Source organism: Catharus ustulatus, chromosome 10 (assembly GCF_009819885.2).
Source record: "Catharus ustulatus isolate bCatUst1 chromosome 10, bCatUst1.pri.v2, whole genome shotgun sequence".
Taxonomy (NCBI): domain Eukaryota; kingdom Metazoa; phylum Chordata; class Aves; order Passeriformes; family Turdidae; genus Catharus; species Catharus ustulatus.
The window spans coordinates 17,644,995-17,665,825 of NC_046230.1; the positions used below are offsets into that span (position 1 = coordinate 17,644,995).

General features: G+C 41.9%; 1 protein-coding gene across 4 annotated transcripts in view; it reads right to left on the reverse strand.

Moving 5' to 3' along the window:
- Window positions 1–2,538: 2,538 nt before the first annotated feature.
- The window catches only part of ABCC5 (ATP binding cassette subfamily C member 5), a 42,663-nt gene continuing 24,370 nt past the window's right edge, over window positions 2,539–20,831 (reverse strand). For all 4 annotated transcript variants that reach the window (XM_033069181.2, XM_033069180.2, XM_033069182.2 and 1 more), the window contains 20 exons: window positions 19,830–20,180; window positions 18,369–18,440; window positions 18,113–18,237; window positions 17,439–17,511; window positions 16,709–16,912; window positions 15,947–16,090; window positions 14,205–14,310; window positions 13,357–13,541; window positions 12,185–12,331; window positions 11,727–11,856; window positions 11,060–11,213; window positions 10,820–10,948; window positions 10,293–10,479; window positions 9,264–9,353; window positions 8,033–8,222; window positions 7,139–7,298; window positions 6,656–6,734; window positions 5,956–6,069; window positions 4,735–4,899; window positions 2,539–4,056 (listed from right to left, as the gene is read on the reverse strand). In XM_033069181.2, the coding sequence (XP_032925072.1) occupies window positions 3,955–4,056; window positions 4,735–4,899; window positions 5,956–6,069; window positions 6,656–6,734; window positions 7,139–7,298; window positions 8,033–8,222; window positions 9,264–9,353; window positions 10,293–10,479; window positions 10,820–10,948; window positions 11,060–11,213; window positions 11,727–11,856; window positions 12,185–12,331; window positions 13,357–13,541; window positions 14,205–14,310; window positions 15,947–16,090; window positions 16,709–16,912; window positions 17,439–17,511; window positions 18,113–18,237; window positions 18,369–18,440; window positions 19,830–20,180 (2,907 nt within the window). In that variant the 3' untranslated portion in view covers window positions 2,539–3,954. The remainder of the gene's footprint in view (window positions 4,057–4,734; window positions 4,900–5,955; window positions 6,070–6,655; window positions 6,735–7,138; window positions 7,299–8,032; window positions 8,223–9,263; window positions 9,354–10,292; window positions 10,480–10,819; window positions 10,949–11,059; window positions 11,214–11,726; window positions 11,857–12,184; window positions 12,332–13,356; window positions 13,542–14,204; window positions 14,311–15,946; window positions 16,091–16,708; window positions 16,913–17,438; window positions 17,512–18,112; window positions 18,238–18,368; window positions 18,441–19,829; window positions 20,181–20,831) is intronic.

The following is a 20,831-nucleotide window of genomic DNA, read 5'->3' on the forward strand; positions in this document are numbered from 1 at the left end:
TCAAAAAAATTCAGTTTCCTCCAATTTTGTTTCCAGCGATGCACTAAGCCTGTTTGACCTGGCTTTCATCTACAGGTGATGGGCAAAGCACAGCTCCAGCAGCCTCAGGATCTAACTCTGCATGACCTTCACCACAGAAAAGGGTGGAATGTCCGCAGGTGTTCAGTCCAGGACAACTTTAGGGCCTGATTACACAAATCTAACTGCACGTTAACTCCTGGGTAATTTTAGAAGAATCATACCTGTGCTTTGGTTGAAGTGCCAAGCAAGTGCAGTGTGTCCACTCATCAAACAGATGAGATGAGCAGGAACACATTCTCTTGAAGAGGTTCTAAGCTTTTGATAATAAATCAGGATCAGCTGCACTTGCTGTGTTTGGACAGAATAAGCAAAACTGACGTAATGGAAAGTCTAGAGAACAATACAGTGACCAGTTACCCCAGGCAAATCTCTCTCACACACCTGCTGGTCTTGGGCCACAGCCTTTGCTGTAGGATGTGCTGGTTTTGGCTGGGCTAGAGCAAATTTTCTTCACAGTAGCTCGTATCAGGCTGTGTTTGGGGTTGATGCTGAAAACAGTGTTGATAATTCAGGGATGTTGTACAGCTGTTGCTGAGCAGGGTTTGCATGGAGCCAAGGACATTTCTGCTCCTCACATGACCAGCAAGGAGGCTGAAAGTGCTCAAGGAGATGGGAGTGGACACAGCAGGGACAGCTGACCCAACTGACCACAGACATTCCAGACCATATGGCATTATGGAGAGGAAGGAGGGGACATTCAGAATGATGGTGCTTGTTTACCCAAATCACCATTACAGACAATGGAACCCTGCTTTCGTGGGGACAGCTGCCCCTGGGAAGTAGGGAATGAATACCTTGTTTTGCTTGGCTTGCATGGCTTCTGCTTTCCCTATTAAATTGTCTTGGTCTCAAATTTTTTAGCTTTTACCCTTTCAATTCTCTCCCCATCCCACAGGACTGTGTGGGGCTTAGTTGCCAGCTGATATTAAACCAGAATAGAAGCATGTGCTATCTCCATGGTATTTTTGAAAGGATTTCTTTAAGGAAAGTCTCAATCCCAATACCCATGCATTATCCTATTCCACATAGGATGAAGTCTTCTCTGGATATCATACTATAAATTCTAAAGCAGAATCCAACTCCTGAACACTCCAATAATCATCATCAACCTCATGCAGAATGCTCCAGACACAGATATTTCAGTCCCATTTGTAAATATTAATGTTTCTTCCCTGCACCTCAGTGACAGGGCCCTTGGCCAGGCTGCAGCTTGCTCCTGTGGCTCAGGATGAAAGCCAGTAAAAAAACTACAGCTACCCCTGTGAGCAGCAATACTTCAGTATACCTGTGAGACAAGTGCCAAATGAAGCACAGAAGTGATCACAACAGAAAGAACTTTTCCTCCTGTCAGTCTCTGTCTTTAATTCCAAAGTAACAGTGCTGCAGCTAAGGTTTAACAAAATGGTTGAGCTAATCCCTGCTGTTCACAGGTGACTGTTCACCCACTGCAACACAGACCCTTGTTTAACACCTTGCTGAGCTGTTTCAGCTGACCAAAGCTGCAGCAAAGATTCAGCTCTTTAGGAGAGTAACTGGGAAGCAGCAGTTTGGGGCAGTGCAGGCTGAGCAGGTCCCTCTCACACCTATACTACTGTTACAGCCAGTGCCTACTGAAAAGGGCAGCCCCACTTCACCTCCCTTCCTGTGAGTGGTGCCTTCCTGTCTCCTCCTTTGTACAGCATTCCTGCTTTCTGCAAGTTACTTTCTGAACTGGACCACACAAGAGCCACTGCTGGCATCGGGAAGGCAAGAGGAAGTCCCAGCCTGGAAGAAGAAGGAGGATAAGATCAGGATGGCTCCCCTTTTGCTCAGATTGCCCAGACTGCAGCTCAGCCTTAGCTGCAAAGTGAAGCCACACACTGACCCCAGCAGCACTCAGAACCAGGTACATTAGCCCATTTCCTTCAAGAGAAATGTTGAAGTCCATGGGGTAAACTCCAGGCCTGTGAGCAGGGTAAGGTCTGTGCCAGTTAATTCTTGCTTTGGACAAGAGTTAAGAACAATCCAAACAATGTTTTTAGTGCTACTTCAAGTTACAGTGCAAGCTCTGTTAATACCACAATTTTCCTGTGGTACTGGTAGGTAGAAATGCTTCTTTCTGTGACTTTGCAGTCGTGTCACTCTATAAACAGCAACACTCAGGAAAAGAAAATGGAAAATACAAGCCTACGAAGGTCTTCCACCAGACCTCAGCCCTTCTACTTGCACTATGAATGATTACTCCCTGTACTACTCAACATACGTGTATTGTAAGCTACCCCCATTCTGGAGGGCACAAAAATCACCCACTACACTTTTAAAGAAACATCTTTACTCTGAGGAAAGGTCAGACCACAGTGCATGACAAGGGGAAAAAAAAAAAAGGAAAAACCCAAAAACCCAAAAACCTGTTCCCCAAGGTTCAAAAAGGTGCAAAGCTCTTCATGTGCCCAAAACAAACCACTTAAGCCAATAAAATTTACAAAACCCAAAATAGTTTTATTTACTTTTCAGATTTCTGCCTCAATGAGACATTTTGCAAACATGCTAAGGCTACAAAATGTCCAAGTTGACAAAGACATGCAACGCTGACCATTCAATAAGTCACGGCTATCACAGGAGCGACTGTGTCCCCCCGGGCCACAGGTCCCAAAAAACAGGGATGGTGTACAGTGATCATGGCAACGCACTACGCAGGACCCAGTAACCTGAGGTAGGTCATTTACAGTAAGAAAACCATGTCCTACACCAGTGTTACATCCTGATCAACAGGAACCCCCTTTAAGGTTCCAGAAGATGTGGGGTCGAGGACTGCTTCCTTAACAAGTGTGCAAGAAAGAAACAGGAAATAGTAATCTTAGTATAAGTGAGCAGAACAAAGAGTTAGTGTTACCCATGCCAGTGAAAGCCAACCTAAACCTTGAGGAGTGTTAGCAGCTTCAAGATAAAGAGTCAGTCAGCTGAAGCAACTCTGAAAAGGCTTTCCTGCCAGCATACAGGGTATGATTTGAACCTTATGATTAATTTGTTACAGATCATTCCACAAACAGTAAGATTTTGGTTGTGTTAGATCAGCGAAGCAGGAAGAGCTTGGGCTTGCTTGCATTAAAATAAACTCTGCTGATACAGTAAGAAATACTGTGTCAGGACACTGAGAAAATACAAGGCCTTAATGTGACCCAGGAGTGGTTCTCCTCTCGGATCACTAAAAACCCTGCTTTGGAAAAGCATCGTGGGAAGCAGCAGCCACTGCCGTGGTGAACATTAGCGATGCCCCAAATAGCTTTGATAAATTACAATGCAATAGTTACACCACAGAGCTCTTCTCTGCTGCGCTAGACAAAGATGTGACAATAAAGGACACTATTGCAAAGCTTCACTTCCACTCAGACACGCAGAAAATCCGGCACTAGGAAAAGATGAACTGTAAAAGACAAAATGTTGTCTGATACAGTCCGATAAAGCCAGACCTCCGGTACCATAAACTGTACAAAAATTATAGAAAAGAATATGCACTGTTATTAATACAGTGCTTATTTTAATATAAAATAAACAGCTTACATTTCCACTGTAAATATAGGCTATATACAGAATTATGTATAGATATAGCTACATGTATAAAGCTTCATTATAGGCCTCTGATACATTTATAACTATGGCTCCCTGAGCCATTTGTAGAGTGCATTTAATAACAAAAAATTAGTAATATGGAATAAATACAATAATAAAAACATGAAGAGTTCTTCTGACATGGTTTTAAAAACTCTCTGGCTTGACACATTGTGCTAAAAATTAAAAGATGAAAAGGCAATAATCTGCGAGGAGGAGGAAGAGCTGGCCTGCCACAGGCAGGGAGCGTAGCTCTCCAAAATTAAAGTGACTTTGCCCTGAATTTCAGCCCTTGACAGCAACCTTGTTCTCTGCAGCAGCAAACATAGCATAGAAGCGCGAGTTCTCGTTGGCCAGAAGGGCAGTCGGGGTGTCGAATTCCACTACCTGAAACCAAACAAGGCAGACAAAGCATGTCAGCAAAATTCAGCAGAGAATTGATTCCCACCCCTTGGACTTGTGATGTGATGGTAAAGAATAGAAAACACAGCATTCATCTTTAGATTAAACACCAGGCAGTAAAAGTACCTGCATTTATGGATACTGTAACCTGGAATGCTTCAAACTGGTTCAAAAACTGAACTAGCCCAACAGGAAGCAACCTCTGGTGGTTCTGGCAGAGGCAGATGCTATGGGCTTCTGCCTTCTCTACCTTATAGAGCCTTGCCCAATGTTCTTGCATTTAACTGTTTAGGCTCCCAAATGGAAGCCTGAAAAATAGGTAAAGTATCTGTCATAGGTGTGCTTGATGGCACAGGGCTTTATGAAAGTAATGGGAAACTGCCACTGCGTCCCAGCAGAGATGTTGATGTTATTACCCCTCTCAGAATTAACATACAAAGGAAACCTCAAGAAGATTTTTAAAGACTGACTGTTATTCTATGGCACTTTCTTGGTGTGAAAAACAATTTTTGCCATCTTTGATCTAGTCACAAGATTCTTTTGCAAGTGATTCTTTTAGACAATCAAATTAATGAACACAGGATTTTTTACCCTGCAGTGCAGCTGTTTCCTCAGTTCAGTCTGCACACACCAGACCAGAGGAAGAGATGCCTCCCTGCTCACCTGTCCCTGTGTTAGCACCATGATGCGATCACAGCCCAGGACCGTGTGCAGGCGATGGGCGATTGTTAACATAGTGCAGTCTGCAAACGCCTCTCTGATGGTCTCCTGGATCAGTAAGTCTGTCTCTGTGTCCATAGCAGCTGTTGCTTCATCCAGGATCAATATCTGAAAGCAGCACAGAATCCTGGCTGTTACCCATGGTCACACCTTCCCTCCCTGAATATAAAAATACACAGAGTGGGCAGAATGGCCACAACCAAGCACTGTGACAAATGGCAATCCTTATGGAGTTGTGAGTGTAAATGCAGATTTTACAAGTACCTTTTCAGTTTTCTTTAGGTAACTACCTTCAACAAAGCCTATTGATGACACATTTTATGGTCACATCCTAGAGCTACATGTGGTTTATGACGCAGGCCTCAAGTTTCCACTACTTTCAATTTTATATTCAATAGCTGAATCTCAAATACAAATTTTACCAGTAAACTGATTTGACATATCCCTGCTGGTGACATTCCTCCTGGAATGAGTCAATACTGACTAGGCTTAATAGCTTTCTTACACTGGGTAAGAAGTCTCTTCCCCTCAGACATAAACTGACTTAGGGTGATTTCTTGTCAAAGCTGAACTGGACATGCTTTGTGCAGGTACTGCAGAGATGGCAGTAACTTCTGCTGAGTAGTCTGGCTTTAAAAACAGATGCAGAGTGAACTTTGAAATATTATATGTTGCATTTCAGAAAAAAGGTTGTTAAAATCAGAATCCTGGTCAATCTCAATCCAAAAGTCCTTTCTCGCTGTAATTATTGTTTGTTTTCCATTCCTGCAAAATTTTTCACTTGGCTGGCATAGCATGGTCCCAAATTCCACTTGGAGACCACAGTGGAGTGCTGCGTGGAAGGAAAACACTTGGCTCATATTCAGAAAAAGGTGAAAGAAAGGAAAAACCTGATGCTCCCCAGTAACAGGACCCTGAATAAATAATTAGGCCAGTCTGACACACTATTGCTAGCATTTGCAACAATGCCTTTCCAATGGCAGGACATTACAGGAGCTGGCTACAGACACCTTCCTGATTGTTTTAACCTTACACCTCTCTGGGTTGCAATAATCACTGGTGTGATTCCTCTGACAGACAGAACAAATCCAGCACAAAAAAGAAAAGCTTGCTCAATCTTATAATTTTGGTATCTCCAGCTATTTCTCTCTCTGCTGTGCTCACCTTGCAACGACGCAGCAGAGCTCTAGCTATGCACAGTAACTGTCTCTCTCCAACAGAAAAGTTCTCCCCATTTTCCATCACTTCTGAATCAAGTTTCATAGGCAGCTGTGCAATCTGTGGGGGAACGAAGAGGCAAAAATCTTATGGCATTGCACAAAATCATCTAAACACAAACAGATCTGACAAACTTTATCACCAGGAGGAGAGAGTGAATCTATTCCCTGCAGGAATTCCTGCAGCCTATGTTCCATAGCCATACCTGCCACCTCAGTTACAAGAAAAAGAATTGGAAATGTCATGGCAGCAAGACTTGGGCCTTGCAAAGGGCAGGTTTTAAGCTCAGTACAAATTTGCACATGTGACATGTACAGTCACAAATGCAAATGTAGAATGCACACCTAAGGCACATACAGAAAAATATCACTTGAAATGTCTTAACACCTAAGAATCCCTGTGATGAAGCAGCACTCTGCTATGCTATATACTAAGAAAAACACATAATATAGCATGATCCTAAAAACCCAAAAATATCAGTCTGATAAAATTATGGAGGGGATGGAGGGGGGGGGAAATAAAGCATAGATAACAAAGGAGAAAATGCAGAGAAAAAGCTTAAAGGCCTCTAAAGTAGCTACTAACAGATTATGTTGCTTTGGAAGTCAAATGCAAACATGTATTTCCTAGGGCACATAATACTTACACACTCCTTCATGTGAGTCCTTTCCAAAGCAGCCCATATTTGTTCCTCACTGTACTGATTGAAAGGATCCAAGTTTGATCTGGAGGGGAAAGCAGAAAACAAGCGGAATTTTAACTCAGCAATGAATGGCAAACCAGTAGTGTGCTAATTCACCCAGAGAGGTGATTCCCATCTGGCCTCTCACTAACAGCTTCCTTGCCAAGGAAATCAGAACACTGAGGTGAGAAGGACCAAAAAACAAGAGTAGAAATGGAAGACAAAGATACTAAAACTTAACCACATCTGAAGGAAAGCACAACTTCCATGCAGGATGATCACACCCAGTGGTGCAGTGGGCCAGCTAAAATCATTCATCTGTGGGGTTTTTGTTTCAGAACCAGAACAGAAGCTAGGATGCCTGAGAGTTACCACCTCACCAGGCACCTATTACATTTCAGGTATAAGTTGGAACACTGCTCAGTCCCTTCTTATGCTCTCACTAACCTCACAGTGCCACTGAACAGCACAGGTTCCTGAGGGATAATGGAGAGTTTGCTCCGAAGATCTGCCAAGCCAATGTCATTTATTTTTACTCCATCAATTTTAATGCAGCCTCCAGACAGTTCAACAAGACGAAAGAGTGCCATTCCAAGGGAAGACTTCCCTAAAAATGAGATGAAAAAACAAGACCAGTGTTTCTTCCAGAATCATAACAGCTTTCAGATGAGAAAGCATTTCAAAAGCTGTCCACATCTAAGAAAAGTTTAAAAATACTAAAAAGTCCTGGCAAGCAGTGCTCTGGTAAGTTCTGAGGTTCAGCATTTAAACTTCTGAGCAATTGTGGGGGCAGCTCCTAATCTCTCCTCAAAGAAACCACCCCTGGAGTGCTGCCCCAATCCCACTGCCAAAACCCTGTCATGAAAACCCAATAAAAAATATAAATTGCTTATTTAGAACCTCATTTTGAAGTTGATTCAAGTCATCTCACAAACAGGGGTTAGAATTATTCACATTAGAGCTCTGAGATGGTTCAGAGCCAAACCTGGCTGCAGCATCAGTACAGAATCTTTGAAAATTCAGACAAGCTGCAATGAGCACATTGTAGGCACCAATCTGTGCTGGTCAGTGGTTTAGAGAGTTAAATATGATCAACATACTGGTTCAAACATAGGATATCCCTCTGCTCTAAATGGAAACTTATTTTCATCACTGTTTACAGGGATCTTGCTTCTATACAGACATGAATGGAAACCTCCAGGGACAGAGTGTGCAACCCCTCCTGTGCAACCAACCTACTCACAGAGGAAAGTAATACAACTGCCCAAATCTATTCTGTAAAAGTAATAAAATCTATTCTGTAAAAGTAATAATTTAACTCTGCTTAGTGTTTTTCCTTACCTGAGCCTGTCCTCCCCACAATGCCAATCTTTTCCTTCGGTTTGATGGTAAAGGACACTTTTTTAAGTACTAGAGGGAGGTTCTCTCGGTATCGCATCTCTGCATTTTCAAAAACAACTTCACCTTCCTGTGGCCAGTCCAGAGGAGGAGTTTTGTTCTTAATTCGAGCAGGAGCTTCCAGGGAAAGTGTCTTTTAACAAAACAACAGAAATTCAGTTTCCAGTAAGCAAAGCACTAAAGGAAAATTATCAGCTGCAGCTTTCAGCAGCTCTTCCCTGCAGACTCAGCCCAGATCATTTATGGCAGTTTCATGATGAGCTGCTTGTCTGGATGTGGGCCCAGTGGTCCAGAAGTTTGTTGTATTACACTGACCACACTCCTAATTCCCCTCCTGTTGCCTCAGTAATGACATCAGTCCTTCCATACAACAGTGGGATTTTTTGCAACAAATACCAACTACTATATAGCCCAGAATTACAAAATAAATATATATAGCTCTCTCTGAGGTTCACAGGGAACATTAAATGGAAAAGCCTTTCACCTCACACACCAGAGCCAGTAGGAGGCTTTCTCCTGGCTACACTTTCCCCACTGACCTATGCCCAGTTCTGCACACACAAATCCCAGTTACAAAGAAAGGGTTACAGATAATCAGAGCAGCTTGCTAAGCATTTAGCCTGGCACATTTATCATGTTCAGCTGAGCACATTTGTCCTGTTTGCAGTAAGAGCATTCCCTTGACTTTGCAAACATGTAGAAATAGCTGCATAAGCCTACTTTTCCACAGCTGCTTTATTAAGATGAAGTGGAATTACTTGTAGATAAAGTAACAAACAGTTATGTGTGTTTAAATGAAGGAATTCCATTAGGTTTGGAATGAAGAATACCAGAACACCATCCTTTTGCTGTAAAATAATGTTTTGAATCCCCAAGTTACCCCTTTCACACACTCTGCTCTTTACTGTGAGCGTCAGCAAACTTCCAACAGCCTTACATAAATCCAGTAATACCTCTAAGTTTAGTTACCTACCAGCTCTGGGGCCATTCAGCCCCCAGTGCTGATACATGTGGTTCACAAAACAAACTCACTGTGCATGTTACAGCACAGGCTTTAGTGCCTTTCTAAAATCAGGAACACACATTCTTACTACAGCAGACTATGGCTGAGGCCAGCAATGTAACAAGCAACACAAAATTTTACAACAGGCAGTGGAATGCATTACAGTCCTACCTTGATATAGTGGTCAATCCTCTCCACTGAGGTGAAACGAGCTTCTGTCTCTGAAGCCAGCCTGACTGTAAACTGGAATAACCCTGTTAACTGAAGTGGTGAAAAGAAAACAAATTTTTAGAGCTGTGATTTTGTGTCTGTGTGGTTTAATTAAGAGATGGCAAGCAGGATCAGGGCAGTGACTGTACTTGGGACTGATAAGCTCACACCTCAAATCCAGTGTTCAGTTTTGGGTCCCTCACTACAGCACAGATACTGAGGTGCTGGAGCATGTCCAGAGAAGGGCAACAGAACTGGGGAAGGGTCTAGAGTCCTGTGAGAAGCAGCTGAGGGAGGTGGGGGCTGAGGCTCAGCCTGGAGAAGAGGAGGCTCAGGTGCAACCTTATCACTCTCTGCAATTCCCTGAAAGGAGGGTGCAGCCAGGTAGGGTTTGTTCTCTTCTCCCACTTAACAAGCAATAGGACAAGAGGAAATAACCTCAAGTTGTACCAGGGGAGGTTTAGTTTGGATGTTAGGAACATTTCTTTATGAAAAGAGTTGCCAAGCACTGAAACAGACTGCCCAGGTGAGTGGTGGACTCACCAGTCCTGGAGGTATTTTAAAAGTTGTGTAGATGTGGCACATGGCCACATGGGTTAGTGGTGGGTTTAGCATTGCTGAGGTGATAGTTTGACTCACTTACTCAAGTATTGGTGTTTTACAACCTAAAAAATTTGATATTTGATACTCTTGACATTGGGCACCATATAACCAAAGTGTTCAAGGCAAGTTAATTAAATAGTCCATTTTAAAATCACCATAATTTATTAATCCCTTGAGAAACCAGCAGCTTAGAAATGTTTCCCAAGAGCAACAGCTTTAAGTATGAGGGGTCTAAGCTCTTTAATTTCACCTTGGCACCACAGGGAGGCAGAAGAGGCCAAACAGCAGCTCCAAGAGGAGTGTTAAGAACCCTGCAGCTCCTGAGCCAGCACTGCATGCTGTTTGCTCATGAGAACAGTAAGTATTATAGTATGTGGTCATACTCACCTGCACAGCATATGAGATGGCCAGCCCAGCATAGGCAGGAGGGATCTGACCATGCATCAGGACAATCATAAGGCCAGTGGTTGTGATCAGAGCAATGCTGATGATGTCCAGGCGCACAGCCAGCCAGCGCATGGCGCAGCTGAACAGGTAAAACGGGGCCTGGTTGTCATCCAGCAGCTCCTGGTACCTGAAACAAACAGCAAAGGTTAGACTCCATGAGCCTGATGCTCTACAAATATCAGAGCTACTTAAACCCCTGTTCCAATATCAGGATTCAGTGTGGGAAGACTATCACTTGGTTTCAAACCAAAATATGATGGCAGGGTTTGCAAACTTTCCCCATCACTGCTCTTCCCAGTTTTCCCTTACCTTTCCTTCTGTTCTCCCAATTTTTTTTCCCCAGAAAATTAACTTTCAGTCATAGAACCAACAATCCATCAGACCCCAGTAATAAATCCTTCTAAGTGCCAGAAGCTGTTCCATTCAGCTTTGTGCTTGACCATTCCCAGACAAGTATCTAGACTGACCTGTGCAGAAATTCCTGTCCTTTGTGGTAGGCATGGATTGTGGAGAGACCCTGGATGCTAGATGTAATGTGAGACAAGAATGGAGACTGTGTGATGTTGTCCAGACGTTTGAGCTCTCGAATAAAGACTCTGTAAGGAAAGAAGTTTGAGTTTTATGCAGAACCACCATATGCCAACCACTATATTGTGCCTAAAGGTGGAAGTATCTGTAGTTTTAGCCAAAGCAGCTGGTGCACTTACCTAGACACAACATGCAGAACTGTGAACAGAACAATGAGGGGCCCCACTGCCACCAAGAACCAGGGGAAAACCCCAGAAATCACTCCCACACAGAAGAACACAAGGATGACATTCTGGATGAACATTTCCGCTTGAAACGGCAAACGAACATCAACTGGTGAAACAGAAGGAAAAGAGGAAAATCTTGAGTATAGAAAACTAAAAGAACCTATAGAAATCAACCCAGACCAGCAGCACATCAGCAACACAGTGATTTCTCTTTGTTTATTCAAATTAAAAATGTACATTTTCATAGGGATGTTTTTACCTTCCGAGTTGCTGGTAGCTTAATTATTCCCATTTGCAGAAATAGCTCTGATGGAACACTGACCAAATTATCACCTCTGCTGCACATCAGCCTCACTCTAACGCTTTAAGTTGCTCCTGCATTGAGAGCCCATGTGCAGCCTGGAGCACATTTCCTTCTTTGTAAGTGAAGGATCAGACCTGAGCTATCAGCTGCCTTCTAGAATCATAACCCAGGTACATCCCACATCCTGCTCTGTTTATTGCAAGTGCACATTTGGCAAGAGACGTAGGGTACAATCCCAGCAACAGACTGGAGAGTATTCAGGAGTTATCTGGGAGGTCTGAATGTGGGGTTTACAGGGCACACAGTGAGACATACCTTCATCCATGTCTTTGGAAAACCTGTTGAGGATCCTCCCAGTGGGGGTAGTGTCAAAGAACTTCATGGGGCTACGCAGAATCCGTCGGAAGAGCTCGTCATGGAGCCTTGAGGATGCTCTGAGAGTTCCCTGACAATGCAGAAAAGATTGCAGGGTTATAAAGCAGTGTCTGCCTTCCTGTCACTGCTTCTTCTCTGGCACTCAAACATTCTACTGTTTCTTTCTCCAGCCATAAGAGGTTTTTTACTGCATTCTGTGCTTCCAACCAATGGAGATAGCTATTAATCTGGGCAGAAGTTTAGCAGAAACAGTGCAGCCTCAAGAGCTGGCTATGGAAACACTAAAATTCATGACCGACTCTGGTTCAAATGTCTCTCTTGGGAGATGACCAAAAGAACCACAGTGATGCAATTTTCAGAAGTAGGAGGGGGAGACAAACACCAACACTGGCACATACCTTTACAAAGACCACACCACGAACAGCTTTCAGGATCAACATAACCGCCATAGACAGTGCATAGATGCCAGCATAGTAATGCATGTGAGGGTTATCCTTCATACTGTTGCTTATGACAGTCTCATTTCCCAAAGCCACAGTGGTGTTCTGCAGAAAATTCAAGGTTTCAGAGGTTGGTTAAGACAAGGATGAAGCATATATACATTGCATATGGTAGAATTTAGCTGTCTTGCATCTTCTCCCACTATATTTGATATTTCTTCTTTAAAGTACTTCAGTGACCACTGAATACTTCAGAAACTTTTCCCTGGCAGAGATGCTTGACCTGTATATTTGTAGCCCTTGATCTTTTTCCTACAACATCTTTCAAGATACTGCCATGATGCCTATTTCATTTGATTCCTAATCTTTCATTTCATGTTTATTTCTTGTGCTCTCCTGAACAGTGTCAGATACTTGCATATCACTACACAGCCATATTCACCTTGGCTAGATCTTTATCAAACACTTATTTCTGCCACTATGCAATAAATTCTTTACTGTAACACTCTTATACATTCTCATTCTCTTATTTTTGATCTTTAGGTATGTTTAAGGACCTCATTGCTGATTCTAATACTGTTGGCCATCTGCACTTCATTATTTCATGTCTCAGATTAGTAGCTTGCTCTCTGTGCCCCCACAAAAAACCCTTGTGGTTATATCTGGATTTTTAAACACAACAAGATTTGCAATCAAAGCTCGGAGAGTGGGAAAAAGCCCAAGCCACCCCAGGTCATCAGAATCTTCAAAGCAATTTCCAAAACAATTTCCAAAAGTCATTTGACTCAAATTCGTATTTTAACAAAAAATATCCTATTAAGCATAAGATCGTATTTAAACTAAAAACAAGACTAAAAATAGCTTGTTGGCCATTTTCACTTCCTTTTCTTAGACTAACCAAGAAAAGGAACAAGAGGATAGCATTAAACCACAGAGGTGATTATATCTTTGATACTACTGGAGCTCTTATTCTTGGAGATGAGCTCCCTAGTGAGACCACCTCTTGGGGAGCATCACAACTTATTTAAATTAGGAAGCACCATTTGGTCTCACAGGACTGCTTGGGATTAGTCTAGCAGAGCAAATCCCCAGCCCATTAGACACAAGAGTAGAAAAGCTATTTAACTCACTCCACTGCCTTGCTTGATCCAGAAACTCAGCCACCAGTTGCTAAAAGCTGTGCTGCCCACATTCAGCACAAACAGTGCCATGATGATCAGGAATGCAAAGGGGCCTCCAGCTGCCTGAATGTAGACACCATAAACAGACCAGGGGACAGAGCCTTTGCCTTTCTCTTCCAACTGGACTAACTGGCCTGTGAAACAACAGAGGATGAAGAGAGAATAAGGAAAATAAAGTTTTTCCATGAAACTCCTATAAGTTTGTGAACATAGAGAAAATTAGTCTTTTAAACTGTGCAGAGTACTTTCAGAAACACTTCACACTGAGAACTCAGTGGTTCTAACGGTTTTTCCAGAAGCCACATTTCTTCTGCAGAGTCATTTAAGTCATGGTACAGCTGAAAAAGCCTCATCAGCACAGACTTATATGTTAGGCTGGGATTAGCCTCAGCATTGCTTTTTAAACCCTGAAGTTCAAACAGAACTACAGAGGTCAGACCTTCCCTTCAATCCATAAATGCCAGTCCTGCCCAGGACTGAGTGCCAAGCTGTACCCATGGCCCTCTTAGGACAGGAGGAGAGGTGGTGTGGGAGACAAGGCAGTACCAGCTCCTTTGTGCTGATGGCATCTGACCAGCAGGAACCTGATTGAACTTAACATTGTACAGGCACCCATATTTAATTAATTAATAAATGTTCTTTGCCCACTTCCTGCATCCTATCAACAACATTAAGTGATTAGGATTGAGACAGCTTCCAAAACCTGAGGGGTACACTAACTATACACTTTGAAGCACATGTTTTGAGCTTACTGGAGTACAAAATAATTATAGCCAGAAACTTGATTACATAGTTACCCTCTTCTTCCTTCTTTACAACTTTCTCCTTCTTCACAGATCCTGTTTTAGTACTTTTATCCTGAGGCCTTTTCAGGGAATTGTTTGTGTTCTTCTTTATATTAATCTGCAGGAAAACAATGACACCAAACATATCAGTACATGGTTTCAACATTTTCATATCTAAATGTGAACTTTTATTAATCTGCCACCCAAGGACAAAGGCTTTCAACAGCTCAGCATTCACGTCAAGGAGGATATCAACTTCAGTTATTACAGATTACTGCCAACTCTGGTGGATTAAATTCTCCTCCTCTGTTAATCTGAACTACTACTACTACTGCAAGATAAAATCTCTCTATCCCTTGTAAAAATAACTCACAATTTCTTTAAAGAGGTTTTTTCCCCAAGCACCCTAGCACTCAGACGTTCCAAGGGAGATTACTTAAGAAAAGTCAGGTTAACTTGATCTTCCAGAAATCCAATATCCAAACACTAAAGTGCACACTTTTAGTAGAAGCACTGCTCTAAACCCATCCATCTTCCCATAACTGAGAGTTACTGCCTATTCAGTCAGCCCACATGGGCTGAAACCCCTGACATACCATGCGCTCAGGGCTGTCTTCCCACATGTTACACAAGATCAAACCACAGAGAATCCAAATGATCATCCATTTATTCTTATCCCCTAGGGAATGCAACTTAATGGTCCTTCCATGAGCTAATGTTTACAGGGACATTGAAGGTCAGCTAAGCATGAAGACTGTACACTACCATTATATTAGCCTTAAAATGGCAGAACTATAATCTTCATGGCTCAAAAGATATGCAGAGCAATGCATTATATCCTTGTGCTTCTTTCACAAACATCTCCCAGGAAAATGTGTCACCAAGCTCCTTCTATGTCTGTAATTCTTATAATGCTTCTTTCTCAGAAATGTTTTGTTTTAAATGTCTTGTGAGCCAGGAGCCTCTCATCCCTTAAAAAATAAACTGCTGATGTACTTTAAATCTCTTCTAAGAGAAAATGCACACAAAATTTAGACAAGTAAGTTATTATAAAGCAAAATGCAAATATCCTTACTCCAGATATTAACTTCAGGAAATGAAGAGCAGAAGGGTGGGAAAAACTGAATTGTTGGAAATTCAGATGTTGTTGTACTGAATGGTTCTTGTTATTTTCCAGATTTACAGTTTTTGCACAAACTGAAATACTTGAGCAGATATTCAAGTTTGCATTTACAAACTTTTTTCATAACAAAATTCATGTCAAGGCAAAACATTCTTTCTCAAACTCCCCCAGAACACAGCATCTTCAGTTATGCTTTCAAAATACTGTCACATCTAACTTTTGACAAGCTGTGTCACACCTGCTGTGCCTCAGTCACACTCCATTGAAAAAGTAGTAACAAGCCAGTAAGAATTTTCACACAAAGGTTGAAGATCTGTGCTAATTCAGAGGTAAATCAGGGAATAGAGTGTACAATAAGAGAGATAAACTTCCCTTTCTGAGCATCACCAGGGGAGACACTACAATATTTTCATGATTAACCCATGAGCTCAGTGGCAGAGTCCTCTCTAGCACACATTCCCTAAAAAGAAGCTGTGACAAAGTGCTAATGAAGTACAGATTATTCTATAGGAAATCTATTGGTCAGATCAATACATGAAAATGTATGAAGCCATCTTCCAGTTTTCCAACAACATCACTTGGTTCACCTCAGAATAGTCAAGATTCAGAGTACTTTAAAATAAACAAGTACCTCAATATGTGGTGTTTCTCCCAGCTGTAGGCTGTTGAAAATAGTTGCATAATCCCCATTTAAATTCATCAGCTCCTCATGACTGCCTCTCTCTGTAATGCAGCCTTCTTTCATGAAGACCACTTCATCACAGTCAACAAGATACTGCAGAAAGTGGCAATAAGACAAGTCTTTATCACGACATTCAAGAACCAAACACTCCCACACAACCTTTTCTCTGCAGTGTGTAGACACAGCACACCTATTCCCACATAACAGACAGCTGATCCTCCTCTGACTACAGCACCATAATTACTTACACTACACAAATAAAAAGCTTTTGTGTCCTATCAAAACCAATCTCTTCTGGAAGACATGACACAGGATACTTCTGCAAATACTGATAGACTAAACACTAATATTTCTATGCACAGAAGACAGCAAAAAAAATCTCAGGTACATCAATTCTGATTTACTGACACCAAATATAACTTTCCTGCTGTGATGAAATAGCTTTATAGCAAGTTAGCAAAAATATTTTTGAACAGGGTATTTATTTCTCCAGTAAATTTTCTTTAGCCAAGTGTTACCAGTCCCAATCAGACACGAAGCAGCACTGGTATCAAATAATTAAATTGTGCTCATGCGTATTTGCAAACCTAGTTTATAATTGTAAACTACACATTCTATAGACAGGGTTAAGGCAGAAGTTTCCAGTATGAAGGCAACTGTTTAACAAATCGCTTCAAGAAAGTCCAAGAAAATGAATGAGAGATTCCATACCTGAAGCTGATGTGTGATGAAAAGGACAGTCTTTGACTTCAGGTGCTTCCTTATTGCACTGTTAAAAATGTGATTTCCAACATGAGCATCTAAGGCACTAAGGGGGTCATCGAGGATGTAGATGTCCCTGTCGCTGTACAGGGCTCGAGCCAGACTGATTCTCTGACGCTGCCCCCCACTCAGGTTAGCCCCTCGTTCACCAATCTGCAGAGACAAACACCCATTGCTTTATTTCTTCAGCACCATGCAACACAGATGACCAGAATAAAGCAGACCATAATATTCATTTATATATTTATAGTAACATATGAATTAATATAAAATGTTATGAGGGAGTATATGCATTCAAGTTTACATGTCCACTTTGTGGCATGTTACACATTCAACTAAGGTTAATAAACTTGAAATGTGGTAGTACTTTCTTTGCTGATTTTACCTTTTATGAATTAGCATAGCTATTGTTTTTCTTAGCTATTTTAAATCAAGTTCAATTAGGTCCTGTTAAGGTAGCTAAATTTACAACACAATAAAAAATTCCCAAACAGTCAACATCTGAGTAAAAAGCAGGGTACAGCTCCTAAGAGTCCAGGGCCCACTAAGCTCAGCTCAAGAGAGTGCATTCAATAGCTTGGCTCATATGCACCCCAGACTGATATCCTCGCTCCAGTTTACCCTGCCAAGCCAAAAATCTTCTCCATCTATTAATTAGTTTAGTATAAGCAAAACACACCTCTGTCAGGTCCCCATTTGGAAGGATGGCCAGGTCAGGCCTTAGACAGCAACCATTCAGCACAGTATTGTATCTGAAGAAGTAGATAAATAGTTAAGAACACTGATTTTCTCCACAATTATTTATCTAGTACAGCATTATACCATTTTCTACACTAATAGATATTCTAGCAGCCTAAAACAAATAATCTGCTTTGGATTCCTGGGAGAAAACTGAGGGTAATTAATCACCTACCTCAGAAGTATTGTGAGGATAAAGAGAATTTGTTTTCAGGGATAGCTGGCTTAGGGCCACAGGAAAGCCCCCCACTGGAGGGGAGCCGTGGAAGATGTCAGTACATTGCACACAGCAGTTGTGTTTGAAGAGGGCAAGGCCAGGACAGCAAGAGCAAATATCACTTTAGTGCTGTTCACAGCAGCTGCTGGTTTTAATGAGAGGTCCAGGATGAGGCCCAGCCTCACTGCAGGGGGTAGTGACAGGCACAGTGACTGTCACCAGCCACAGGGCCACATGCAAGAGTAGCAGGATCCTAAGTGGGATTTAGAGGCGACTTAGAAACAGACTCCAAAAGGGCATAGAGCCTTTATCTAAAGTGTACTCTGCATTAAATTTCTCCCACACTTGGGCCAAGAATTAGTAAGCTTTCATGAAAATAAGCAAGCAGTCTGACAAACCTTTCCTCATCATAGTCCCTGCCAAAAAGGATGTTGTCCCGGAGAGTGGCGTTGAGAATCCAGGCCTGCTGGGCCACGTACGCGAAGGTGCCGCTCACTGCGATGCTTCCCTCCAGCAGGGTCATCTGGAATTACAGACCAGCTGTGAGACCGTGCTGCCCCACGTTTAGAAAAGACTGCATTCTACTGAGTACAAATAAGTGAAATAAGAGATGGGGAAAAGAAGAGCAGAAATATTCAAAATAACATTTCTCACCTGTCCTAAAATTGCTGAGATAAGTGAAGTTTTTCCACTCCCCACACTGCCACAAATTCCAACAAGTTTTCCCTATCAAGGAAAAAAAGATGGTAATCATTACATTCTTCACCCCTTTCAGAATTCAGACCACTTTTAATACCTGAGGGGACAGTTAGATATGAATAACAGCTCTGAAGTGACATAAGACAAAAAAGCAAGAGTCAGCATTTTAATGTTCAAACTGTATAGAGTGAACATAATGCCACAGTGAAATAAAACTGAAATAAAATCTACAGGTAAAAATAAATGTGTTTGAAGATCAGCTTCCTTCTTACTAGGGATACAGGCCCAGAGGATCAATAAACCAAAAGCACCAAGGCCTGCCTGAACAGAATGCACCAAGATACTTTTGAGAGTGATAAGGAAAGATAAAGAGGAAAAGTCTGAAAGAAAAGAGAATTTAAAATGTATGGGTCCAGTAAAACTCCTTGCCAATTAGATCCAATTTGCTGAAGAACATGTACCAAGAAAATACTAGAATTCAGTCATCTTGAAGAATTTCTCTGCAATAAAATGGGTGGGTTAATATCCACATTAAACAATTTGTCAAAACTATTTTTAATCATTTTGTAAAAAGTGTAAACAAAAAAGGCACATGGACACTTGTGGAACACATTGCTGGGCTCCTCTTGATAGCACACTTCTGAGACAAAACCAGCCTTGACATTTCCAAGGAACTGCACTTTTTTTTGAGGCAATTTTTTAAACTATATGCCTTCTCCCTCAGAGTTCACAATAAGACAATTTAACTATTAATATCTTCATAAATATATGGATCCCATTATTACAATATGCAACTGCAGACTGCTAAGCTTCTGTATTTGTAGACAGTATCATGAATTAAGTTCAATGCTTTTTTTGACATCTTACATGATTTTACCATGTTGGAGCAATAGCTCCAAATGCTTCTACAATTCTTTAAAACCTTCATCCTAATGTACAAAAATTCTCAGGGAAGAAAATTGCACATTCTTCAGTGAAAAGCACTGTAATGCCCTACTGGAACACCTAATCATCTAAAATGTTCACCCAGGATACTGCTGAAACTCTGCAAAATTATCAAACCACTGCAGGAACACACTGTTCACCAGCACCTGGTACCCTGCAGACTCTCTGAGCTCAGTGGCTCACACACTGTGCTGGGAGCTGCAAACCCCTCAGCTGGATGTGGAAGCTATACAGCCTGCCCTTGTTTCACAGCCTGTTTGCAAAGATCTAGCTGCTAAAACAGCACAGCTGTTTACAGCAAATCAGACACCGCATCCTGGATACTGCAGTTGCCATGGATATTACAGGAGCGCACAAAAGCAATATGCTCCATTTCATACAAAATGAGACAGCACACAGCTCTCTGTTCCATGGGGCAGCTAAAATGAAGCCTTTTAGAAGCTCAGATTTCCTCCTTTCATTTCTTCTTACCTTTTCTATCTCCAAGTCAATGTTGTAGAGAGTCCTCTGAAGCCGAAGGTTTACCAGGTGGATGATTTTGTGCTCCTCTTCAGGGCTGTGATGGTCATCACTGTCCACTAGAAGATGGCCCTTCTGCTCTGCCAGCACAGCTTGCTGTCCCTCATGCTGTAGCTTCATTTTCTCTTTCTTGCTCTTGTTGACTTTCTTGTCTTTTTTCACTTTGGGGGTCAACTTTGGTGAGCTCTGGACGCTGGCATGGGAGAAGTCCCAAGCCAAGGTAGCATTTTTCACCTCTATCGCGGTGTGAGGATTGGCTGGTTTTTTCTTTATCATATGAACCTCTTCCATTAGAAATAAACTCTGATAGGAGTTGTGAGAGAGGTGTAAAGATGAGACACCTGATCAAGACTGGGAGACAAGCCTATGGCACACTCACGCAGCAAAACACATCAGGCTATATAGTAGGAGGAAGCTGAAGAGCAAAAGGTAGCTCATTAGTGTAAACTAACTCCAGGTCTGCTAAGTGGCTGGGGCATTCCTGGATGTGGTGGAAGCACTTGGATACACTTGACTTTCACAGAACTGCAATACTCTGGATTTGACAAGATTTGATAAGATTGTTTCTTCCTTTGACACCGTTTGCAACTGCAGCTCTGTATGTTCCAGATTAAAAACACGTGAGCAGAACACACAGGTTGGAAAGGAAAGGTCACTCGAGACAAAGTGACTGACTTGTCCTGCACACCAACTCATTATGCAAGGAGACAGAATGGTTTTTAACTTAAGCCTTTACCCATCAACTTTTCTGCTGGGAAAATGTCATCTTGCTTAAGTGTAGCTGATCTAACTCGGGCTGCTTGGCATTATGAAGTAAGCCATTAAGTCAACTGTACCATGTTTTCCACCACATTCATCAGTATTTACAATCAACAGATTAGGAAGACATTTTTCACACAGTTTAATCACACGATAAAATGTTTGCCACTTACACAATTTGTTTTGAACCAAGTA